This window comes from Lithobates pipiens, unplaced genomic scaffold (genome assembly GCF_037356315.1).
Source record: "Lithobates pipiens isolate NorthernLeopardFrog02 unplaced genomic scaffold, aLitPip1_a1.2 Scaffold_8, whole genome shotgun sequence".
Classification (NCBI taxonomy): domain Eukaryota; kingdom Metazoa; phylum Chordata; class Amphibia; order Anura; family Ranidae; genus Lithobates; species Lithobates pipiens.
Window position 1 is genome coordinate 551,616,554 of NW_027507903.1, and position 25,068 is coordinate 551,641,621.

Genomic DNA, 25,068 nt, shown 5'->3' on the forward strand with positions numbered 1-25,068 from the left:
CCTAATAATTGTCTTAAATTCTTGCTGTTTATCCAGCCAAGCCTTCTGTGTAGTAGGATTCGGATTCATAATATACTGTCTTTCTGTCTCTAATACCGCCTTGATGGCTTCCTCTTCCTGTTTTTTCATCTCGGCCCTGCTTCTAGCGATTTGCTGAATAAAAAGACCTCTTAAAAAGGCCTTTAGAGAGTCCCAGATGACCCCCACTGATGCTGTACCCATATTAACATCAATGAACTCCTTTAACATGGTTGTCACCCGATCTGTATCCTTCATTAATTCCAACCATACGGGGTCCATTTTCCATTGGCCAGAATATTGTTTCTTACCTACACAAAGTGTCAATATTAGGGGGGAATGGACCGAGACTCCTCTCGGGCCATATTCTACCTCATCCACTCGTAACATCGCACTGTTATTAACCAGAGCCATATCAAGTCTTGATAATGTAGAAAAAGTTGCGGAGTAACAGGAGTATTGTCGCTCCCCCGGGTACCGAGTGCGCCATGCATCGCATAGGCCAGCTTCAAGTAGGAAACGAGCTAACCTCGTTTCATCTTTCACCGTTGGTGTTTTTCCAGTTGGGAACCTATCCAAGGATTTATCCAAGACTTCATTAAAGTCCCCTACTGCTATCACCGGGATATCAGGTTTATCTATTACAAAGGCTAATAGCTTGTATAAAATCTCCAATTTAGATGGAGGAGGGACATATATGTTGGCTATCCCGTAGGGATTACTTTCAATTTGACAATATAAAAAAATATACCTACCCTCTACATCTATACAGCTATTATAGCAAGAGAAACGAACCGCCCTGTCAACAAGGATGCTAACCCCTCTTGCATAGGTTGAGAATATGGAATGGAACTGGGTCTGGAATTTCCGACCTTGTAGGCACCGAATCGTATCGCCCGTTAAGTGGGTCTCCTGGAGGCATAATAATCTGGGTCCTTTGCCCTCTAAAGCTGACAAAACCACTTTTCTTTTGGTCGGATCTCCCAGGCCCCGCACATTCCACGATACTATCCTAATTCTTTTCCCCTGCATCACTGCTTAATAACCTAAAAATTGGGCAGTTTTGAAAATAGCAGAAAAAACGGTGAAGAAAGTGTATGAATATATTAATGCCGAAAAAAAAAAGGGGAAAAAAGAAGACCTTCCCCCTTTCTTCCCCACACATTGGGTGGTTTTAACCAAGAAAAACAAAAAGAAAGAAAAGAAAGAAAAAAGTGAAGAAATATACATATATAGTAATACCAAAAAAATTCTTTCTTTCCCTTTTTTCCCTCAGCTTTACATACGTGTATCCTATATACTACATAATATTTTCTCACGTCCCCCTCTAAATAGTGCATCTCAAAATTTGTGTATCCTTGTATTATTTTTATTGCTCTTCCCTTTCCCCACAGAGTATTACATCCTTAGCAGCCAGTTATTTATGTTATTGCCTCAAACCTTTATTCATAAGTTTATGTATGAACACCATGTCTTATCTACAATTTACAGGAGGATGAAGATGCGGTACAATTTGCAAACCGAGTGAAGTCTGCCATTGCTCGGCAAGGGGGACTTGTTGATCTGCTTTGGTAAGCCTGGATTGCTTGTTTTCCTTTACATCAGACACACATTTATCTTTGTATCACATTGCTGATTCTCTGTTCTTCTGCAGGGATGGAGGACTAAAACGAGAGAAGGTCAAGGACGCGTTCAAGGAAGAGCAGCAGAAATTGTACAGCCGCATCATCTCTGGAAACCAGGAGAACCGGAGTCGCTCCTGAAACCCAGAACGGGGGAGCGAGCTCTGACCTAAGCCAAGCCACTGCTCCAAATCCATAGGAAGAAGACTCTGAGCCCCAGGAATATAAGCCATGGAGCAGGAAGTGAGGGAACACCAGAACATGGAGCCACTCTGGATTTCTTTATACTTGAGGAACATATACTGTGAGAGCCATGGCATGCAGCAAGTCCTAAGGACAAGTAGCTGCCACCACTGGACCTGTACTACAGGCTCACAAGTTCAGGAATAGTGACTGTTGTAGAACCATGCACCCACCTAATGAGATGTGTGATGATAATCTCGTGTTTGCAAATCCACATTTGGCCAGAATGTCTTTTGAATGTTACAGATCCACAGAACTTGCCCTATAAATTTTGAAAGGTCATACAGAACGTATGTTACAATTTCTAAACTATACACTGCTGCTGATAACCAGATATCTGATATCAAGGTTGGCTCTACCAAAGACTAGACAGGACAGACCTCTGGTTCAAGCTGTTTAGTCTGTATAGCTTCCATCAGATCAGGTTACGGGCCCCAATCACCTGCAGGAATTCATACAAAGCCAGCAATGCTTGGACCTCTGAAAACCAACGTTCTTTTTCCCCAGACAGACATACCCAGTTTAGGATTTCCTAGTTTGTTTTTTTCCATTTGCTGCTTTTAAATGACCTCCAACTCTGCATTTGCAGGCAGACAAGTGGCGGTCTTCAACGAGCCAAAAATGGGGGTTAATGAAGGCACAATGTTTGAGACCCTCTCCTATTCCATACTGAATCAGACATGTGCCTCCCTTTTTATCTGTTACACGCTGTCCTGCATGGGCCACTGGCCACAGCCCATTTTGTTTTTATAACTCGATGAAATAAACATCTTGGCAAAAAACAGTTTTGGCCTCTTTTGGTGCATCATCTGAATAATAATATGTTTACACTGATGTGAGTCGTTAATGATTTCTTTTAACATTACTTTAGGTACTTATGGAACCTTAAATACTGACTTGGAACAGGAAGGTTGGTGAAATCAGAACTACATACTGTACTTGTTTGAGATCACAGACTCAAAGTACTGATGCTCTTGAATCACCACGCAAACTGGAAACTAGTATTTTTAAAAGGTGAGGTCAGCAATGGCCGTCTCCATTCATCTTTAAAAAAAAAAATGTCTTAAAAAGTTGGCAACAGCTCCATCCATATCTTGTTGCTGACAGGTTTACGTCAGCATTTGCACTGCTCATGCAAACCAAGTAGCTGTATTTAGCAGCAGAGTGAAAACAGAAAATGTTCAAGTGACACTAAACTTTTATCAAATAAATGCAATATATTTAAATATATGTAGAATGTACCTCTTAGCTCTTTCTTACTTTCTCTCATCTCTCAAATGTAAGCATTTTTCTGCTATTCTTAGACTTCCTGCTCTAGAGTGGCTACGTTTATTTTCCAGGCCCCCCTTGTGTATATGAACACGGCCATCCTTTTCCTGCTTGCCCAGAGATGGACTACACCACTACATGCAGGCTCATTTAGCTGTATGTGAATTGTAGTACACATAGACCAGATCATGTAACCATAGATAACAGCACTGTTCACTCTACACTATTAGCTGTAAGGTGCATCATTGGGGGATAGGGAGCCTTCACAGGACAAAAATAAACACACAAACAGCCATGATCTACTTAAAAATTTAAAACAATTGATATAAAAAAAAAGTAAGTTTAGACTGCTTTCACACTGAGGCGCTACAGCGCTACAAATAGCGCCTGCATAGCACCTGTAAAGCGCCTCTCCTCTCATTCTATTGTGAAAGCTTGAATGCTTTCACACTGGAGCGGTGCGCTTGCAGGACGGAGAAAAAAGTCCTGCAAGCAGCATATTTGCAGCGCTGTAGGAGTGGTGTACACACCGCTCCTAAAGTGCCCCTGCCCATTGATTTCAATGGGCAGCGCTGTTGCAGCTATGCTTTGTGGGTGGTTTTAACCCTTTTCCGGCTGCTAGCGGAGGGCAAAAGTGCCCCGCTGTCAGCCGAATAGCACAGCTAAAACGACGGTAAAGTGCCGCTAAAAATAGTGACTCTTTACCGCCAACGCCCTAGTGTGAAAGCAGCTTTAGTGTCACTTTAAACTGAAGTTCTGCTGCTACCTACTGTGACCAGTCAGACTTTTTATTCCAGAAGAGACATGCAATGTCTCTTCTGCAATAAACTACAACTACCTGTCTGCTTACAGGACAGTAAACGAAGCTGCACGTTGCAGCAGCCGACCCGATCCCTGTGTGCTGGAATGACCAGCACTCGCACATGCGCAGGAGTGAAGTCATCCCATGCTGGCCAATGAAGATGGCCAAAAACTGGTACACAGGGGAAGATGCTGGCCAGGGACCATTCGACAGGTATTTAACCCTTTAGTTTCACTTTAAGTTTTTCAAACCTTTTATATATACACTCTCCGGCCACTTTATTAGTTACACCTTGATAGTACCAGGTTGGACTCCCTTTTGCCTTCAGTATATGTTAAAGTGAATAGCTTGCACATTTTGCAGTTCAGCTTCCATAGCCTGTGTGCTGGGATGACTGACTCCTGTGAATGGGACCCCTTGCGGACTTTGGAAGGTTAAAGAGGAGGCAAGTATAGTGCTTTTAGTTCTGCTTTAAGTCCTAGGGGGGTTGCAGAAAAAGTTGTTACTTGCGCTACTCCCTGCTCCAGCACTCCTCTTCTGGAAGATCTGGTCTGAGTGCAGGACTATCCTGTGTTGTAGGCGAGCTTGTAAAGGAAAACATGGGGTATGGGCCGTATGTATCGATGGAGCCTGCTGGAGTGGGGAAATCTGGTAAGTAATCCAGCCTCTTCTGCATCCTAGACCTAGCAAACATTTTTACCTTTAGTTTTTTTGTGGATATGTGACTGCTAAGCCTCCGTATATGTCCCTTCCAAGGAGAGCACCGATTAAAGCTTTTTCCAGAGCATTGATGTATGTAAAGAAATTGACTGTTCAGACTAAGCAGTGCTGGAGTTCAGAATACAGTAACAGAGCATGTGCACTTTAAGGAAGTGCTTTACCCATCAAGCATTACTACCATCAGGCTTGCACACTGGAGTAATCGCTTTACCAGTGACCAGTTACTTGCTCTAGCTGTTCCATACCTGGCAGTTATAAAGGGACCTACCACTAGAAAAGTGTCTTTATGACTTTACTAAATATCATGATTAAAACTTTATGTACATAAATGAAGTCTTTTTTTCTCTTTATATGAGTTAACGGGTATTGGGTGAGTTTTTTATGCAAAGACAAATTGCAGAGCATTAAAAACAAAACATGGCTAAGATATGCAAAATGATTCTCGCTTTTCTTCTTCAGTTGCAGCTTACTGGACCTCTGTGGTGGCAGTCCTACTTTTCAGGTTTTTTTCCCCTTCATTTTCAACTGGTGGTTCTGTTATGCCCCATACACAGACATACATCAGATTTTCTTCTGATTTTTGTCTTCAGGTTTACCAAAACCATGTAGTACAAGGGCCTGCCTGATTGCATACAAATGGAAACTCCTAAGGTTCTGCCTCATATTATATGGTTTTGGTAAATCTGAAGGAAAAACTCAGCAGAAAAACTGATAGTGTGTATGGGGCTTTAGAACCACAATTTCCAGACTTTGGGTAGCAGTGCTCATTCGCTTTTCTGTATTAAAACAGCAGCAACAAGATTTGACTACAAAGCCCCACCCTTTCCTATTTTCCATAACATTGAGCTATGGTTCTGTAGTCCTCAGAGATAGCTGAGATCAACGTAGTTGGTAACTCACTGTGCTCACAAAATACAGTATTTGGCAAGATCAACTGGTATATTTTTAACTTGCTAAACAAATATAACAAAATGCATTCAATGTTATGTTTAGGGCAGTGTTTTTCAACCGGGGTGCCGTGTCACCAGAACTTTTCTAACGGGCACAGACAGCAATAAAAACCTGATGGGTTCTAATCCCTCTGAACTCTATGCAAATATAAAAAATAAATAAAAACAGTTTGGCTTTAGTTATACTTTGAAGAAGTAGTTAACCACAAAAAATAAGAAAACTGCAAATAAAGAGCATAATGTGCTAGTATGCATCACATACAGTGGGGAAAATAATTATTTGATCCCCTGCAGATTTTGTAAGTTTGCCCACTTACGAAGAAATGAAGGGTCTATAATTTATAATAGGTGTATTTTAAATGATAGAGACAATATCAACAAAAAATACAGAAAAAACACATAATACAAATGTTATAAATTGAGTTGCAGTTCAGTAAGTAAAATAAGTATTTGATCCCTAAGCAAAAAAAAATACTTAATACTTGGTGGAGAAACCCTTGTTGGCAAGCACAGAGGTGAGATGTTTCTTGTAGTTGGTTACCAGATTTGCACACATCTCAGGAGGGATTTTGGTCCACTCTTCTTTACAGATCTTCTCTAAATCCTTAGGTCGCAGCCTAGAAGTTTCAGCACCCTCCATAATTTTTTTTATATGATTAAAGTGACACTAAAGGTTCGAATATAAAAAAAACAAACATGTCATACTTGCCTCCACTGTGCAGCTCCTTTTTCACTGAGTGGCCCGATCCTCGTCTTCTGGGGTCCCTCGGTGGCTGTCTTGGCTCCTCCCTGCTTCTGATAACCCCCTCTGGGAAGCGCTCTCCCGAATCCTGTATTTGGTGTCCATAGCCGCCGACTACAAAATTCGTCAACGCCCCCTGGCCCTTGCATCATTGGAGCTGATTGATGCAGCGCAAACCAATGGCTGTGCAGCTATCAATCTATCCAATGAAGAGCCGAGAAGACCGAGCAAAGGAAGAGCTTGTTCGCGACATGAGACTTTTCAGGGCTCAGGTAAGTAAAACTGGGTGGCCAGTGATCGTAAGATGCATTAAGGTGAAAAAAAACACGAACCTTTACAACCCCTTTAAGGTCTGGAGACTGGCTAGGCCACTCCATGACCTTAAAGTGATTGTAAAGGATCATTATTTAGTTTTTTTAATTTAACAAACATATCATACCTCCACTGTGCAGCTCGTTTTACAGAGTGGCCCTGATCTTCCTCTTCTGGGGCCCCTCCTGGCGGCTCCTCCCTTCATCAGATATCCCCCTAGGAGAAGCGCGCTCCTGAAGGGGTTACCTTGTGCGCGCACTCCCGGGTCCAGCATTTGCATCCACAGACACGAACGCTGGACTCGGGCTCTATCCAATCAAAAGCCGGGACCCTGTGGAGAGCCTCCAATCATGTTGAATCAAGCTAATACCAAAGAGCTCAATTCTGGTCTCATCTGACAAGGCTTTCTCCCAAATTCTCTGAATCATTTAGGCCCCTTTCACACTGGGGCTTTTTTTTAGCGCAGCTTTACCGTAGTTTTACGGCGGTATTCGGCCGCTAGCGGGGCGGTTTTAACACCTGCTAGCGGCCTAAAAAGGGTTAAAACTGCCAGCAAAGGGCCGCTATAGCGGCGCTTTGCCGGTGGTATAGCTGCGCTGCCCCATTGATTTCAATGGGTAGGAGCGGTGAATAAACCGCTCCTTCACTACTCCAAAGATGCTGTTACCGTCCTGCTAGCGCACCGCTCCAGTGTGAAAGCCCTCTGGCGTGAGGCAACACTGGAGTAAAAGGAGCCGTTTATTTCAGGTGCTATTTTTAGCGTTGTAGTGCCTGAAAAATGCCTCAGTGTGAAGGGGGCCTTAGATGTTCATTGGCAAACTTCAGGCGAGCCTGTACATGTGCCTTCTTAAGGAGTGGGACCTTGCGGGTGTTGCAAGATTTCAATCAATTGTGATATATTATGTTACCAATGGCTTGTTTGCTGTGTGTGGTCCCAACTGCCATGAGATTATTCACAAGCTCCTCTCATGTAGTTTTGGGCTGATCCCTAATTTTTCTCATTTTTACCCCAAAAGGCGAAATCTTGCATGGAGCTTCAGACCAAGGGCGATTGATGGTTATTTTTTATTTCTTCTTTTTTTTTTTCTCCTTCTCATAAAGCTTCTTGCTGATGGTCTTGTAGCCCATTCCAGATTGCAGGTCTATAAACTTGTCTCTTATGTCCTTTGATAACTCTTTGGTCTTGCCGATGATGGAGAGGTTTGAATGGAAGAAAGAGATTCTGTGGACAGGTGTCTCTTATACAAAAAAACAGCTGTCATTAAATTAAATTGACGGGACTGATCTGTGTACCACATGAGCACACACTGTAGTCTGTGGGAGCCAGAATTATTTTTAGTTGGTAGGGGATCAAATACTTATTTTACTCACTGAACTGCAACTCAATTTATAATCCTTTTATAGTGTTTTCTGGATTTTTTGGTTGATATTATGTGTGCCCTCCACTTCCATCTTCATCCGGTGTTCCTTCAGTGATAACGTCATGTGCGCGGGAGTCACGGTCGTGGCACAGCTTTCTCAATGTCCATTGAGGGCAGTGCGCATGCGAAGGTGATGCCACCGTCTGATACTAATGTAAATATTTCCTAAACTGTGCATGTTTAGTAAATATTTAGTGTACCTACAGGTAAGCCCGAGGACAGTAGAGCTTGAATTGGTCATGCATACCTTAGGGTAGGGGTCAGCAACCTATGGCCCACGGGATGCACCCAGCCCCCCGCCACTAAATGTCTGGCCCATTAGTGCACGTGATGAATTAGTGCACGTGATGAATTTGTGTGCACCCAGCCCATGGACATTTTAACCCCGGTCGGCTATCTTGGGATAATGACCGATGTGGCTAAGCCACTTGGCTGTTATCCCAAGCAGAGGGAGGGGATCTCCACCCCCTTCTGTGGTTCTCTGGGCTCTCCTGTCCCAATGGGAGGCTTGAGCAACCAACCAGCACGTCTGCTGGCTGGCCGGAAACCTGAACTATGGCTTCGATCGGGTCTCAGATCGAGTAACATGGCGTCACTTCTGGTTTACAGAAGACTTAAAGGCGCCAAATAAAAAAAAAAAAGTCAGTATTCAAGCATCAGTTTTTGATGCTTTTATGTGCAAAGGAGGGATCTGAGGTCTTATAGAGACTCTAGATCCATCCATTAAGAGTACCTGTCACTGCCTTTTACTGTCACAATTACATTCCTTCTAACAGCAATAAATATTCGAATTTTTTTTAAAGGTGTAAAAAAATAAAAAAAAATAAGGAAACATTTTTTTTAAAGCGCTCCATCCCTCCATGCTCGCACGCCGAAGCGAACGCATATGTAAGTCGCAAATGTAAACATTGTTCAAACCACACGTGATGTATCACCAAGATCGTTAGACCGAGAGCAATTATTGTAGCAAAAGACCTCCTCTGTAACTCTAAACAGGTAACCTGCAGACATTTATAAAACACCGTCTATGGAGATTTTAGGTACCGTAGTCTCTCGCTACTCCACGAGTGTGCGCAATTTTAAAGTCATAACATGGGGGGGCTATGTGATGTGCAGGGGGGATGTGTAATATAAAGGAGTCCAGAGGTGCGAGGCTGTGTAATGTTAAGGGGTCCAGAGGTGCGATGCTGTGTAGTGTAAAGGGGTCCAGAGGTGCGGGGGCTGTGTAATGTAAAGGGGTCTAGAGGTGCGGGGCTGTGTAATGTAAAGCGGTCCAGAGGTGCGGGGGCTGTGTAATGTAAAGTGGTCCAGAGGTGCGGGGGCTGTGTAATGTAAAGTGGTCCAGAGGTGCAGGGCTGTGTAATGTAAAGCGGTCCAGAGGTGCGGGGGCTGTGTAATGTAAAGTGGTCCAGAGGTGCGGGGGCTGTGTAATGTAAAGGGGTCCAGAGGTGCGGGGCTGTGTAATGTAAAGGGGTCCAAATTATCTTCAATTATTAGTAGGTGAATGTGGCCCTCCATGCATTTACATACATTGAATCTGGCCCTTGCTGACTCCTGCCTTAGGGTATCTAGTGTTAGTAAAACAATCACACACAGGCATTAAAATGTATTTAAACCTTAAACACCTTTTTGTTTTGGATACAATAGGGAATGTTTAAATGCTCTGTCAGGCTTTGTTTTTGCTGTCTGCGCCACCTTCTGTCTTAGAGACACAGCAGGAAGTGAAGAGAAATTTCCCCAAAGCGAAAGGGAAGATTTTCCCTCTATTTCTGTTCTGGTAACAAATGTAAACTTTTCTGTGCCAGTGATTAAAAAAAGAGAGTGAATCTCCCCAGCAGGGAGACGATCGTTAAAACCTAAAAGATATTCCATTCTTTCCAAAAAATAAAAAAAAGTTTTAGCTTTAGTTATACTTTAACTAGCAAGTCCAGATGTGTTTTTAACAATCATTTATAAATGTAAACTTGCTGTTTTTTTTTTTTTTTTTTTTTTTTTTTAGGCATTTCTATCTCTGCATTCTTTAGATCTATAAACAGCAGCGGGCAGTCTCTGGTTAACTCCTTCCTGCCATTAAATGGACAGGAAATGCAGTCATGCTCTTACAAATAACACTTCCCAGCCCCCATACCTTTGTACAAAATTTCAGCAGATGGAAAAAAAATTATTTAAAAGGCAGGAAGTTGTAGACCATGGTGTCTTACAGAAGATGAAGGTACGTATGGTCTCTTTAAATGTTACCTTTACCTTCTCGTTTATGTTGGCGTGTGTGTAAGACTTAGGAAGCAGGACATACAGTAGTTCTAGCACAATACACATGTAGAATAGAGCTCTCTTAAGCTAGCCATTGACAGATCAGTATTCAACTGCTTCAGTAAATACTGGGCAAATTTCGTTCCATGTGTGGTTGTCTCTGCTTAACAGAAGCCAATTATTTGACCGATTTTCTCTTGAAGGGACTTGTTGGAAAAATGTGTTTATCAGCAGCTGCAGTCTCAGATCAGTGTAATCTGAGAGCAGCGAGTGTCGCTGTCAGAATACATCTTCCTGGGTGGGGAGGGAGGAATTCAGTTTTTTTTTTTTTTTTGATCAGCCAGTGGGCTGAAATTTAAAAAAAAATACTAGTGTATGGCCAGCTTTCGATGGAGAGACGAGCCCTTACCTAACTGGCTTTTTCATGTCATGCGACTTTAGTCCAAAAATTGAAATATTGTAAAACATTAAAAATAAGTGGCGATTCTGATTAAAATCCACTATTACACTGTCTCACCCCGCTCTGCACATGCAGCATTGTGCTGAAAATCAGAGCCACTAGAGGCCGATCTGCTGAAAGCCTTTTAAAGATTTACTGCTGCTCAGGGGCTCTAGGCTTCAGCAAAATGGCAGCCTCCGGAAAGAAAAAACTGGAGCAATTCTGGAGGCAATTTACAGCACCCACTAATTTTGGTAGCATTATTATTCATGTGGAATGTATGTTCCTAATGTTGCTAAAGAACAATATTTTTTTCCAGTTGTTATGGGTAAAGTTCACCTTTAATTTTCAAATTATTTTGTTACCTTTTTGATAAAAATGCAAAGTTATATGTATTTAACGTTCTGTCATTTTATTATATATTTGTATGATATTAAAGCTGGCCATACACTATATAATTTGTACAAATTTTATGTAATCTTTAAAAGATTATATGGGCACAAACCTAAACAATACTTTTAAAGGATAAGTTCCATTTTTAGGACCACGTTACATGTTCCACCTGTATTTAGGGTGAAACATGTAACATGTTCCAGCTCCTGTAGCCTCTCCTCCCCATCTCAATGTGACAGCTGCGGGGAATTCCCTCCCTGCACCCGCTGTCACAATTCAAAAACAGCGTGGCTGTGCAAGACTCCACCCACGTGGCCATGTCATTCATTCACCGTTTCATGTGAATGAATACACTACAACTACTGTCAACCACCGCAGCTGATGGCTTGTAGTTCTGATTGGACTGCGAGGGTACTGATGAGATGAGTGCTTTCATAGTTTATTCACAAGCCCTGCAGCTTGTAAGCAGTCAGCCAGTATCAGAGATAGCGACTGAAAGCTGCAGGGCTTGTCTGCAGAAGCCTGTCACTCCTGATCCACTGATAAGGGATGCAATGCTTTCCAGTTTATTGCAGGAAAAAAAACAATACATGTACATTTTCTTTCTGCAAAAATGTGCATTTATTATTTTTTCTTAAAAGGTGAACTTATCATTTAGTTTGCATCCAATCAGGCAGAACCCTATAATCACATAGTTTAGGGTAGATTTAAAGAGAAATGTACAGGGGTTAATACAACTAACAGGCTGTTATAATGCTCTCATCAAAAGAGCCTGACAACGGCCCACCCAGCATTGCCATTCATAGAAGACATGCTATGACTTCTATGAATAGAGGGGCGGAACTATCATCTGCCTGCCGTCCATAATTACATTTTCAAAAACTCAGGTTAAATGCCATATTTTGATGCAAGTGTAAATAGGCTCTTGCTATGCAGGCAAACTGGGACTGGAAGTTCAGTCCCCTCTTCTTAAAAGAAGAGAGTGTGTGAGACAACAATGGAAACTCATGCAGTACCAGCACCACCCTGTGGCTGACCGTGATAATCAGGGACTGCTACAATATTTTTTGGGATGTTATATTTTTTTAAGTAACTTATTTTACTTTGCCAGGAGAAGTCAAGTTGCAGATATAAGTATGCCATACATATTTTTTTCCTTCTTTTATATATGTATTTAAATAACAGACCGCTATGTCATAGAGTGAACCAACATCCACTTTAAAGTTATCCCTAAGTCAGTGTCAGTTCTACCAGCCGTCTGTCACTTACCTGAGACATGTTGTCTCAGCTGAGAGAGTGACCAATGACCCCATGAAACTGGAAGCTTTCACCTCCTGGCCAAGACCTACCAATGTGACTGAGCTTAGGTCATTCCTGGTGTGCTTCTCATACTGTCAAAGATTATTCAAGGGGTTCGTTAAGATAGCTTGGCCCCTCAATGAGCTGTTGAAGAAAGAGGATGAGAACGATGACCCAGACCAAAACCAATCAAACAAACTAGAGGACCCAGCAAGTCTCGAGAGTCAATCCAAGACCTGTGGAGTGATCAGTGTGAGCAAGCCTTCTGTCAGCTGAAGAGCTTAAAGCGGGATTCCACCCTAAAGTGGAACCTCCGCTGATCGGATCCCTCCCCCCTCCGGTGTCACAATTGACACCTTTCAGGGGGGAGGGGGGTGGAGATACCTGTCAAAGACAGGTATTTTCACCCACTTCCGGGCATAGACTCCCGTGGGAGTCTACGCCATTTCCTGCCCTGCCGCGCTGTCTGCTGAGACACACGGGTCCCAGTGACAGCGCAGAGATTTCCTATTGCGCGGCGCGGCTTGCGCATGCGCAGTAGGGAACCGGGAAGTGAAGCCAATTCGCTTCACTTCCTGATTCCCTCACCTAGAATGGTGACTGCAGCAGCCGAGAGCCGAGCGATCGATCGGCCTCGGCTGCCGGCATCGCTGGAACCCGGGACAGGTGAGTGTCCATTTATTAAAAGTCAGCAGCTGTAGTATTTATAGCTGCTGGCTTTTAATATTTTTTTTTTTGGGTGGAATCCCTCTTTAAGGAATGCCCCTGTTCTTTCCTTTGCTAATCTAACCAAACCTTACAAACTACATATCGATACCAGTCGAGATGGGCTAGGCAGGGTGTTGTACCAAACAGATGATGGACACCTGTGGCCTATTGCCTATGTTAGCAGAAGCCTTGACCCCGCTTAGAAGAACTATTCCACTCACAAGCTGGAGTTCTTTTCCCCCGAAGTGGGCAGTGGTGGATAAACTGCAAAATTACTTGTATGGTGCAGACTGTGATCAACATTTACAATAACCCGCTCACAAATATACTTACCACAGCCAAGCTGGATTCCACCAGGCATATGTGGTTGGCAGCCCTATTGAGATTCCACTTTAGTCTAAAGTACCTTCCAGGGGTCAGGAACAGAGATGCTGATACCCTATCAAGGAGACCCTATAACTCGGGGACTTCCACTGAAGAGTGGACATGGAAAGGGATACAAGCCTTGTGTTAAGGAGTAGAGCATCAGGCTAGAGAAGCGACATGGGCGGAAGCCATTGGAATCTCAGTTGCAGGTGTCCCCAAATAGTACTGTGGCCTTTCCTAAGTAAGGGATGAAGGCCTACCCAAGCTTTCAAAGAAAGACTTAAGAAAGGACTAGATCTGTGATATAACATTAAAAGGCTCTGGAGAGTAATGTCCAGATCTGCTGCTGACACGCTCCAAAAGAAGCAGGCCTAGTTAACAAAGAATGGGATCAGCTGCAATTTACAAGACAGGTTGGTCTACTAAAAGGGCCTTTAGATTAGCCTGAAAATAGGTGGCAACTGTTCTTGCCAAGAAAGCATACAGAGACTGTGTTGGCTGCCCTGCGTGATAATCATAGTCACTTAGGGCCCAAATGATCTTTAAAAACAAATTAGAGAGCGCTTCTATTGTCCCTGCATACAGGTCGAAATTAAAGGATACTATCACTCTTCCATGAGATGCATACAGAGGAAGATTGTATCCATCAGAGCCCAATGGGCCATGTTCAAAGTCAAGGATCAATAATATTGGTGTGCATTGGCTTTCTGTGTCTGGAATCTGATTTGATTGGACAGGGAATTTCTGGTGGTGACTGACCACTTATCTCGGTATGCCCAGGTGCTTGCCTCAATGTATTCACTCTGACCAAGGGAGAGACTTTGAGAGTAGACTCATTAAGACTCATTAAGAGACTGTTAGACCTATTAGTCATTCAGAAGCCCAAAACAACTCATTACCACCTGGATGGAGACTCTCAGTCCGAATGATTTAATCACACTGTGTTAGATAAGCTCAGGATGCTCCTTGAGGAGAAGAAGCAGCATTGGAGCTGGAATATTTCAGCAGTTGTACATGCCTGTAATAGTACAGAGAACAATGTCACAGGGTACTCCCCCTACAGTGAGGGGAAAAAAGTATTTGATCCCCTGCTGATTTTGTACATTTGCCCACTGACAAAGAAATAATCAGTCTATAATTTTAATGGTAGGTTTATTTTAACAGTGACAAAATAACAACAAAACTATCCAGAAAAAAACACATTTCAAAAAAGTTATAAATTGATTTGCATGTTAATGAGTGAAATAAGTATTTGATCCCCTATCTTATCAGCAAGGGTTCTGGCTCCCAGGTGTCTTCTCTACAGATAACAAGCTAAGATTAGGAGCACTCTTAAAGGAGTGCTCCTAATCTCAGCGTATTACCTGTATAAAAGACACCTGTCCACAGAAGCAATCAATCAGATTCCAATCTCTCCACCATGACCAAGACCAAAGAGCTGTCCAAGGATGTCAGGGACAAGAGTGTAGACTTACATCAGGCTGGAATGGGCTACAAGACCATCGTTTAGCAGCTTGGTGAGAGGGTGACAGCAGTTGGTGCGATTATTCGCAAATGGAAGAAACACAAAATAACTTTCAATCTCCCTCAGTCTGGGGCTCCATGCAAGATCTCCCCTCATGGAGTTTCAATGATCATGAGGACGGTAAGGAATCAGCCCAGAACTACACGGGAGAATCTTGTCAATGATCTCAAGGCTGGGACCATAATCACCCAAGGAAAATTTGGTTACACACTACGCCATGAAGGACTGAAATCCTGCAGCGCCTATAAGGTCCCCCTGCTCAAGAAAGCACATGTACAGGCCTGTCTGAAGTTTGCTAATGAACATCTGAATGAGTCAGAGGAGAACTGGGTGAAAGTGTTGCGGTCATATGAGACCAAAATCAAGCTCTTTGACATCAACTCAACTCGCTGTGTTTGAAGGAGGAGGAATGCTGCCCCAAGAACACCATCCCCACTGTCAAACATGGAGGTGGAAACATTATGCTTTAGAGGTGTTTTTCTGCAAAAGGGACAGGATACCTTCACGACATCAAAGGGATGATGGACGGGGCCATGTATCATCAAATCTTGGGTGAGAATCTCTTTCCCTCAGCCAGGGCATTGAAAATGGGTTGTGGATGGGTATTCCAGCATGAAAGAAAGAAACGGCCAAGGCAACAAAGGAGTGGCTCAAGAAGAAACACATTAGGTCATGGAGTGGCCTAGCCAGTCTCCAGACCTTAATCCCATCGAAAATACATGGAGGGACCTGAAGGCTTGAGTTACCAAACATCAGCCTCGAAACCTTAAAGACGAAGTAAATCCTCTGAAAAAAGAAAAAATATACACCCTGCAAGATAAAGGCATAATGAGCTAGTATGCATAGCATACTAGCTCATTATGAATTACTTACCTTGAGAGCGAAGCCCCCGCGGCAATCCTTGTCTCCCCCTCTGGCCAGCGACATCTCTCCCGGGAGTTACTTCCGGGTTTCACGGCTCCAGCACTGTAATTGGCCAGAGCCGCGATGACATCACAATCGCCCTCGGAAATAGCACACTCAGTGCGCCTGCGGCGTTGTCTACGGTGCGCATGCACCGTAGACATCTGTACAGTTTTTTTTTTTTGCAAATATCTCCTAAACCATGATGTAGGTAGAGGAGATATTGCAAGCACCTACAGGTAAGCCTTAATCTAGGCTTACCTGTAGGTGAAAATTGTCCCTGAGTATTTACAACCACTTTAATGACTTGGAGAGGATCTGCAAAGAGGAATGGGACAAAATCCCTCCTGAGATGTGTGCCAACCTGGTGGCCAACTGCAAGAAACGTTTGACCTCTGTGATTGCCAACAAGGGTTTTGCCACCAAGTACTAAGTCATGTTTTGCTTATGGGTCAAATACTTATATATATTGTTCTGTCTCTCACTGTTAAAATAAACCTTCAATGAAATTATAGACTGATCATTTCTTTGTCAGTGGGCAAACGTACAAAATCAGCAGGGGATTCATTTTCACCATTTGACCATTCTTCCAGAAGCGCATTTGTGAGGTCAGACACTGATGTTGGACAAGAAGGTCTGGCTCGCAGTCTCCGCTCTAATTCATCCCAAAGGTGTTCTATCGGGCTGGGGTCAGGAACTTCCTCCACCCCAAACTCGCTCATCCATGTCTTTATGAACCTTGCTATTTGCACTGGTCCAAATCATTTAGTGGAGGGGGATTATAGTGTGGGGTTATTTTTCAGGGGTTGGGCTTGGCCCCTTAGCTCCAGTCAAGGGAACTCTTAAGGTGTCAGCATGCCAAGACATTTTGGACAATTTCATGCTCCCAACTTTGTGGGAACAGTTTGAGGATGGCCCCTTCCTGTTCCAACACGATCGCGCACCAGTGTACAAAGCAATGTCCATAAAGACATGGATGAGCGAGTTTGTGGTGGAGGAACTGGCCTGCACAGATTCCGGACCTCAACCTGATAGAGCACCTTTGGGAGGAATCAGAGCAGAGACTGCGAAGCCAGGCCTTCTAGTCCACATCAGTGCCTGACCTCACAAATGCGCTTCTGGAAGAATGGTTAAACATTCCCATAGACACACTACTAAACCTTGTGTACAGTCTTCCCAGGAAGGGCTCTTTCACACAGACGTGTCCGTGTATGGAGCCTGCTCTGCTCAGTGGGGGATCGCTCCATCAGTCCCCGCTGAGCAGGCAGATGACAGGTCCGTCTCTGCACACTGCGCAGGGAGGGACCTGTCAGAGCGCCGCTCTCCCCTATGGGTGATCGGATGAGGACGGACCGTAGAGTCCGTCGTCACCCGTTCCGATCCTCAGACGGATGTAAAAGTAGGTTTTTCCTCCATCACACCTTTTTGGACCGGAGCGGGTCGGATGTCAGTGGACATGTCACCGCTGACATCCAACTATGAGGTCTATGGAGCGTCCGTTCAGGTCCACCTAAAAAACTGACAGGCGGACCTGAACGGATCGTTCATGTGAAAGAGGCCAAATAGTTGAAGCTGTTATAGCTGGAAAGGGTGGGCCAACTCAGTATGAACCCTACAGACTAAGGCTGGGATGCCAGTAAAGTTCATGTTCGTGTGCGTGTAAAGGCAGGTGTCCCAATACTTTTGGTAATCTTGTGTATATTCCAAAATCAGCTCCACTGCAACCATTCTCTTCTGTATCCAAAAAAAAAAAAAAAAGTTTTCACTTGAGATATACTGGAAACCAAAATGTATATTTAATTAGGTTTTTTATATAGTACTTTAAAGTTTTTTTTGTTTGCTGCTGTCTGTAAGTGCATCAGAATGTGTCTTTTGTGAATGAACACTTCACTGGTTTGAATGATGGAAACTATGAACAGGGTTATGGAAAATGTATTTTACATAATAGCTTTGCCACTTTAACATGTCCGTTGCTATTTGAGAAAGCTAGGCGGTATGGCGGTATGTAGGAGAGTTTCCTGATGTTTTTCTATTTGCTCAGGTTTTGATCGTCTGAAGATTACAGTGTGGAGTTGGTGCACACTGGTTGTCTGTTTTCTACTCCGTACAGATAAGGACAGTAAGAAGTGTCAGCTGCAACCTTGTGTAGTAGCAGAAAGGAAGTACATGACAGTGCGAGGTGCAGGGGCTGCTGGGTGATGTGGCAGAGCCGAAATGTCTGCTCTAGAAGAAATCGCAATGTAATTTACTAGCGTTGGTTAGGTAAAGGCAGCAGAAGAGTATTGATAAGGTGACTGGAAGAAAGAAGAACTGGAGGGATCACTCTGGCAGGTTTTTTTTATTGGCTGAGCCCCGAACATTTGTCTTTTTTCAACCTAACTATGTAAGAGTCAAACCTGCCGAGTAGGAATTCACTCTCCTCCATGTTGTAACTTGACACTGAGTAACAGAAGAACTGTACAAGGTAACAAGAGGACACGAAACAGAGGAGCGAGAAGAACTGGGAGGTTGAGGAGGACACAAAGGAGGGGACAACACCTGAGCTGCATGAAATGTGTGTGACTGGGAGGGACAGGTATGTGACAGGAGAGGTATGTACCTGGATGGGCTGAGGGTAGAGCCTGCAAGACACTCCTTGGGCCAGGAAGGTGGGAGATTAAAGGAATGGCAGGAGGCGGCAAGAGATAAATAAAGAAAAAGTGCAATCCTGGGATTTCTACACGTCTGTCAATTGGGTTGTTACCTAAGTCGGAATTACTGGGATATCCTGCCTTGGATACAAAACACCTAATGCCCCCTGAAGCCTGTGATGTGCATCATGTGTGACACTTTGCATACTATTTACCTGTGTCCTGTGGTTATAAATCTCCCCGTCTTTCACATGTCTCTGAACTTCTGTCCTTAGTTTTCTCAGTCCCTTCTGCTTCAGTTGGGTCATTGTTAATCTTGGTCTACATAGTTCTGGGGGTCCTGCCAATCTTAGCTGCAAAATTTGGTGTCACTGTTTCTTATTATCTTGGTGACATTATATCTGTGTGCACTGAGCCTCTAAGTCCTTGTGTCATATTGTATAGTCTGTATTTCCCACTCTGTCATTCATTCTGTGTTTTAAATCTCTTTGTTATTTATTTATTGCTTTTCTCTGTATAATTCATTCTTTGTCACCTGTGCCTTGTGGATCACTGTGCCATTCGGTGTAGCCTGAGCCATTCATTCCGTGTCACCTCTTCCTTGTGGTCTTCCTACCATTCTGTGTAGCCCGACTCATTCGTTCCGTGTCGCCTGTACCTCACAGTGACTGATCTGAATTATGGAGAGCCTGGGAATCCTGCTCATCACTGCCAACATTGGCTCTATGTCTGATGAGGTGAGTTTTACTCCATCATATTGTCCTTGCTAGCTGTTGCTTGTTTTTGTCTCATTATTCAATCCTATGGCTTTTACACTCCATTCACACATGTGCGACTTGTCTTACGGCTTTGGATATTAAAGTCGCATGACAAGTCGTACCCCATGTTTTCCAATGATATCCATTCATATAAAAACTTCATGCACTGCTTTGGTCTGACTTTCATGCAACTTGAGGGCCATAGACCAGCCTTTCTCAACCTTTTCAACACAGAGGAACCATTGAAATAGTTGTCCGGTCTTGGGGGAACCCCTGCTAAAAATTAGAAATCTACAACTCATGATACATTTGTGTTATGGTCGGTGGGAAGGATGGTCCTTACACTTGTGGTCATTGGGAAGAAGGATCCATACACTTGTGGTTATTGGGAAGAATTACCTCCTTACAGATAGCTAAAAAGTTCAATGGTGTCAGTGGGAACTTATCTGAGAGGCAGAAATTGCCCAATGCTGAAGGAACCCCTAGCAACCTCTGGAGGAACCCTGGGGTTCCACGAAACCCTGGTTGAGAATCACTGCCATAGACTTCAAAGGTAATCCACAAAAGTTGTACCTGAATGGTTTTCATGCAACAGTGGGTCCGACATTGTAGACAATGTAGACATTGAAGACAACAAGTCACATCCAAGTCGCACCCATTTAAAGTTACATCAGAGTTGCGTCAATGTTGCACCAAAGACTTTGGAGTCCTACAAGTGTGAATGGAGCCTTAAAGGGTCAGTCCATTCAGCACTGATATTTTAATTCTGTGAGGTTGCTCGATGCTTAAATCACCTATCCACTCACCTATTGTGATTATTTGCCGGGAAATCTCTGAACCAGCCTTCCCAAGCCGGAAACAAAACGCTTGGAGTCAGATTTCATTGTGTTTTTTTGACAGTGAAAGTAGAAGCCTGATAGCATATTCGGATGATAAGAGAATAGGCTTAGTTTATGGTTATCGGGTTAGGTCCAGAGTACACGTTGTGTGGAGCTCACACTTTTTCTCTATCTGACAGCACTGTATGCCTATCAATAGGTACCAACGCTGTCATGTGGGAGGAAGAGGACTGGGTTTCTCACATTTAAAAATACAAGGTAGGGTAGGTTTATTTTTTGTGATTAATTTATTTTTTGGGGTGAGATAGGTTTCATGCCAATACATTTTTTTTGCCAAAAAAAACTAGGTCTACCTGCCACCAGTCACAGGGATTGTGAAGTCTTTGTATCCTTGATGGATTAATATTTTTATGTTATTTTATGGAGAATGCAGCAGAATGAGTGAAACATATGTGGACAGCATAAGTCCACCTAAACAGGAACCAGTCACGCTTGGGTTTATGCAAAAATCAGAAAATTATTACAACTGTCCTGAGAGATATGTATTTGCCCTATGATTTAAGAAGTCATTAGACTTCTTAAACTTTCATTGAACTCTTTAGGGGACCAACTGCATATAGCACTTGGTCCCATTAGAATCCATCTCTCCTTTTATAAGCATTGTTGTAGGACAGTTCAGTCCCCTATTCAACCATACTGCTTGATAAGTGACATATTTATGAGTGGAAACTCCAGTATCTGGCATCAGGAGACACTTGGAAGACCAGTGCTGGCATTCACAAAAAACAGTCTGTGGCTCTGTGTGATTATCTGCAGTTGCATCTAAACCTATATCCCCATCCAATGGACTACACAGGCCTGCAGTCAGTGTTGAGTGCTCTTTCACTTTTATGAATGATCAGTGCTCATACATGGCATTGGTCCTGACAGCACTGATCATTCACTAATAAAATTGAAACATCACACTGTGCTGCAGGGCTATGTGATCCATGGGTCGGGCTCTGAATGTGTATAAGAAGTCACAGATAGGTATACAGAGCTGCAGAACTGAGTGATCTTTTACTATTACGAATGAACGATGGCTGCTGCCCTTACATAATAGTAAAGAACAGTCATCTTAGAGAGGTGGCATGGTTCAGTGCTGGCTATACCTCCTCTGACAGAAACACCCATAATTTGGTTTTAAAGCGGGATTCCGCTGCCGTTTTTTTTTTTTTTTACCTGTGTCACTGGTGGGTGATTCCTACGGTGTCTTTGCAGTCACGATCGGTGTCTTTTTAACCCCCAATGTGACGATTTCATTGCTAAGGAAAACTTTTAAAAAAGCAGTCCGGCGGTTTCCATTTTCACTGTGGGCGTTTGAAGCCCACAGGCATTTACTTCCTGGATGCGATGACGCTGAGCTCCCAGCATCCACCGCTCCATCTCGCACATGCTCATTGAGTGTCCTCTTTGTTTTCCTTTCTCTTGCCTCATGTGCTATAGTGGTAATGGCAGATAAAGCTGCTTGCCCACTTTCAAAATGGTAATTTCGGACATGCCCTCGTCACGTGATCGGCATGACTGTGTCCCCCACTGATTCCTGGGAAATAGCTAAAAAAGTTCCCAGGGACCATTGCGAAGCCGATAAACACGCCTACTCCCACGGGAGGAGAGCCCGGAAGTCAGCATAAACATTAAAAATAAAAGGTAAATACTGCATATTATTTTATTTCAATGGTCATAACTGCATCTATGTTCCAAAGCCATTTGAATAAGATGAACTTGCAATTTTCTGTACAAAACCGCTTTAAGAATGGGGTGGAAGTTCAGATAGAAAAGGAGGTGCTTTTAATCCCCAGCAAGACCGCAGTTCTGAATGGGACCACATGCTATAGGCATAAGGATCCCTTTCAGATCAAAAAAATCTTTAACATTACTTACTTTGTCCAGCCTGAGTTGTGGCTTTGATGCTGTTGCCTCTAATGCCCCATACACGCGGGATTTGTTCCAACGGATTATGGCCCAAACTTGTCTTGCATACACACGGTCGCACATTTCTGATCGTTCTGAACGAGGTGACGGCAAACACGTACGTCGAGACTATAAATGGGCCAGTAGCCAATAGCTTTCGTCTGTTAGTTTATTCTGAGCATGCATGGCACTTTGTCTGTCGGAATTGTCTAAACGTGATCGGAATTTATGCAATCGGATTTTGTTTTCGGAAAATTTTAGATTCCGCTCTCAAACTTTGTGTGTCGGAAAATCCGATGGAAAAAGTCAGATGGAGCCCACACACGGTTGGATTTTCCGACAACATGATCCGATCGCACATTTTCCGTTGGAAAATCCGACCGTGTGTATGGGGCATAAGAGTAAGGCCTGGCAACTACTGCTCTATCAACTGCTTGAATCCATGCTAAAAACTGTGTGTTATCAGATGACCTCTGACTCTTGACTTTCAAACCAAATAAATTTAAATAAGGTTCTAAACATAAATCTTTCATAGGTAATCCTGCACATTCCTAGTAATTTAAGGAAGAACTCCAGGATAAAAAATAAAAAAGTCAGTAGCTACAAATAATGTAGCTGATGACTTTTAATAAAAGGACATACACCTGTCCAATGATCCTGTGCCGTCGTCTCCCAGGCTAGTCATCACCCAGTCTGCTGGTAGCTGTGACGTGTTCCATAAAGCTGTGAGCAGGAATAGGGGTGCCGCATTTCCAGTGGAATATCCTAGGTAATCTGACTAGAAATGGGGGTAAGGTACCTACCAAAACTAGGTTCCCATTCCCCCGTTCCAAAAGAAAAAGAGGATTGGGTGAGGAGGACATAAAGCAGAACTTCCAGTTAAGACACCTTTCACACTGAGGCATTTTTCAGGTGCTTTAGCGCTAAAAATAGCGCCTTAAAACTGCCTCCCATTCATTTGAAAGGGTGCTTTTACACTGGGTGGTACGCTTGCAGGACAGTAGAAAAAGTCCTGCAAGCAGCATCTTTTGGGGCATATTTGGAGAGCTATAAATAGCGCTTCAAAAACGCTCCTGTCCATTGAAATGAATGGGCCGCACTTCCAAAGCGCCTTAATAGAGTTTTTAAAAGGGACACAAAACGGGTCTTTTTTCGTTAGTTTTTTTTTAAGGTCACATTGTCACGTGAACTTAAGAAAATCGCTGCTAAAGCACTGCAAAAATGACCGTCACTTTAGCACCTGTTTTTGCAGTGTTTCAGTGTGAAAGGTGTCTAAATATAGAAAATATAACAAATCAAATCATTATTCAACCAAAAAATAAAAAAGCCTCATGCTTCTTAATATAGGAGTTGGTGAAAGCAGGGGTCCGCCATCCGGAGATAATTCGGAAAATCACTTGGATTATTCTCCTGGAGCTCCCGAAGCAAAGGCATATGACATCATTGGTCACGATTAATAAAGCAACCAATTTTTGGTCCAAGAAGTCATCCTCCTCCTGTTCCTGGAGTGGGTTTGGGACTCCAAGGCCAATAATAAATTACACGTTATCTTCTCTGATTCCGCAACATGTCTGGTTGACGAATGGCCGTTCAGAAACTAACTGAAAAGCATTAAATGAAAAGCACAAACTGAAAAGCGCAAAATAAAAAGCGAGAATCAACACTCACCAAACTTTTACTAACATAAAATTAGCAGAAGGAGCCTAAAGGGTGGCGCTAAAGAGCTGAAAAACCACATAGTACGTCACTACATTCGTGTTTATTGGCCAACAATTCCTCGCCGTTTGTCTGCAAAACAAAATCCAGGCACACGCCTTAGGACAAAAGTCAGAGGTTTTGTCTGCGCAAAATCCGATCGTGTGTATGAGGCTTTAGAGTGAAGTTCCACTTTAAGTGCAAGTAGGCATATACCACCTCCTGTATCAGTTTCTTTTGTTTATAATTTACTGTTTCACTGAGCTCTGATGGTATAGCTTTTGCTTTACTCCAGTGCTCTTAGCCCTTGTACACACGATCGGAGATTCCGACGGAATGTGTCCTATCGGACCGCTTTGTCGGATAATCCGACTGTGTGTGGTATGCATCAAACTGTTTCCGTCGGAATATCCGTCGGACCCAATTTTCGAACTTGTTGGAAATATTTTCTGACAAACTGGTCCAATCGGACATACTCCGATTATGTGTCGAGAATTTTGATCGGACAAAGTGCCACGCATGCTCAGATCAAATTCCTACACCAAAGCTATTGGCTACTAGTGTGAACGTAGTCCCGTCGTAACGAAATAACGTCATCACGTTCTGAACGATCGGATTTTCTGACAACTTAGTCCGACCATGTGTATGCAACAGTTTCGGACACAATCCGTCGGACAAAATCCGTCGGACAAAATTCAACGGATTTGGTTGGCAGAATGTCCGACCGTGTGTACAAGGGCTTAGAGGAGATATATGATTCTGCTACACAGCAGCGGCTCTGCCCACCTCTCCCCTGCCCATTCACAGAATGCATTGGATTTTTTTAATGGGCTTACATAATGCAAAGTGTTCTGTGATTGGTAAAGGAGAGAGAAAGCACAGGCAGCACAACTACAAACAACTCTATGGATGCTGTGTAGGACACTGGTAGTTGGGGTCCTGGAGCACAGGAGGTATAGCAATAGCTATACTATTGCCACTCACTCAAACGGTAAACTGGAAGGAAGTAGCATATACCTTGCTGTGTGCCAGCAGATATATAAAAAAAGATTTTTTCTTCTTTAAGAGTATTCAGATTCATGCATTAACCCAATTATGACTAACCCTCTTTGAACTGTAAATTCACCTTTGCGTTGCAAAAATGTGAACGTTCTTGATTTTTGAATATTTAAAGTTCAACTTCCACCTTACCCTTGACATACACAAAACCT

The 25,068-nt window shown here is 43.2% G+C and overlaps 2 protein-coding genes across 12 annotated transcripts in view; both read left to right on the plus strand.

The window, feature by feature from the left end:
• The window catches only part of GPAT4 (glycerol-3-phosphate acyltransferase 4), a 54,785-nt gene extending 52,118 nt beyond the window's left edge, over positions 1–2,667 (plus strand). The window contains exons 12-13 of the mRNA XM_077469892.1: positions 1,510–1,589; positions 1,673–2,667. Of these exons, the coding sequence (XP_077326018.1) occupies positions 1,510–1,589; positions 1,673–1,781 (189 nt within the window). The 3' untranslated portion in view covers positions 1,782–2,667. The remainder of the gene's footprint in view (positions 1–1,509; positions 1,590–1,672) is intronic.
• Positions 2,668–10,229: 7,562 nt separating this feature from the next.
• LOC143960901 (inositol polyphosphate-5-phosphatase A-like) overlaps positions 10,230–25,068 on the plus strand; it is a 107,039-nt gene continuing 92,200 nt past the window's right edge. The window contains exons 1-2 of one of the 11 annotated variants that reach the window (XM_077469899.1): positions 10,293–10,311; positions 19,241–19,349. In XM_077469899.1, the coding sequence (XP_077326025.1) occupies positions 19,293–19,349 (57 nt within the window). In that variant the 5' untranslated portion in view covers positions 10,293–10,311; positions 19,241–19,292. The other 10 variants (XM_077469903.1, XM_077469901.1, XM_077469900.1 and 7 more) reach the window with 10 other exon arrangements.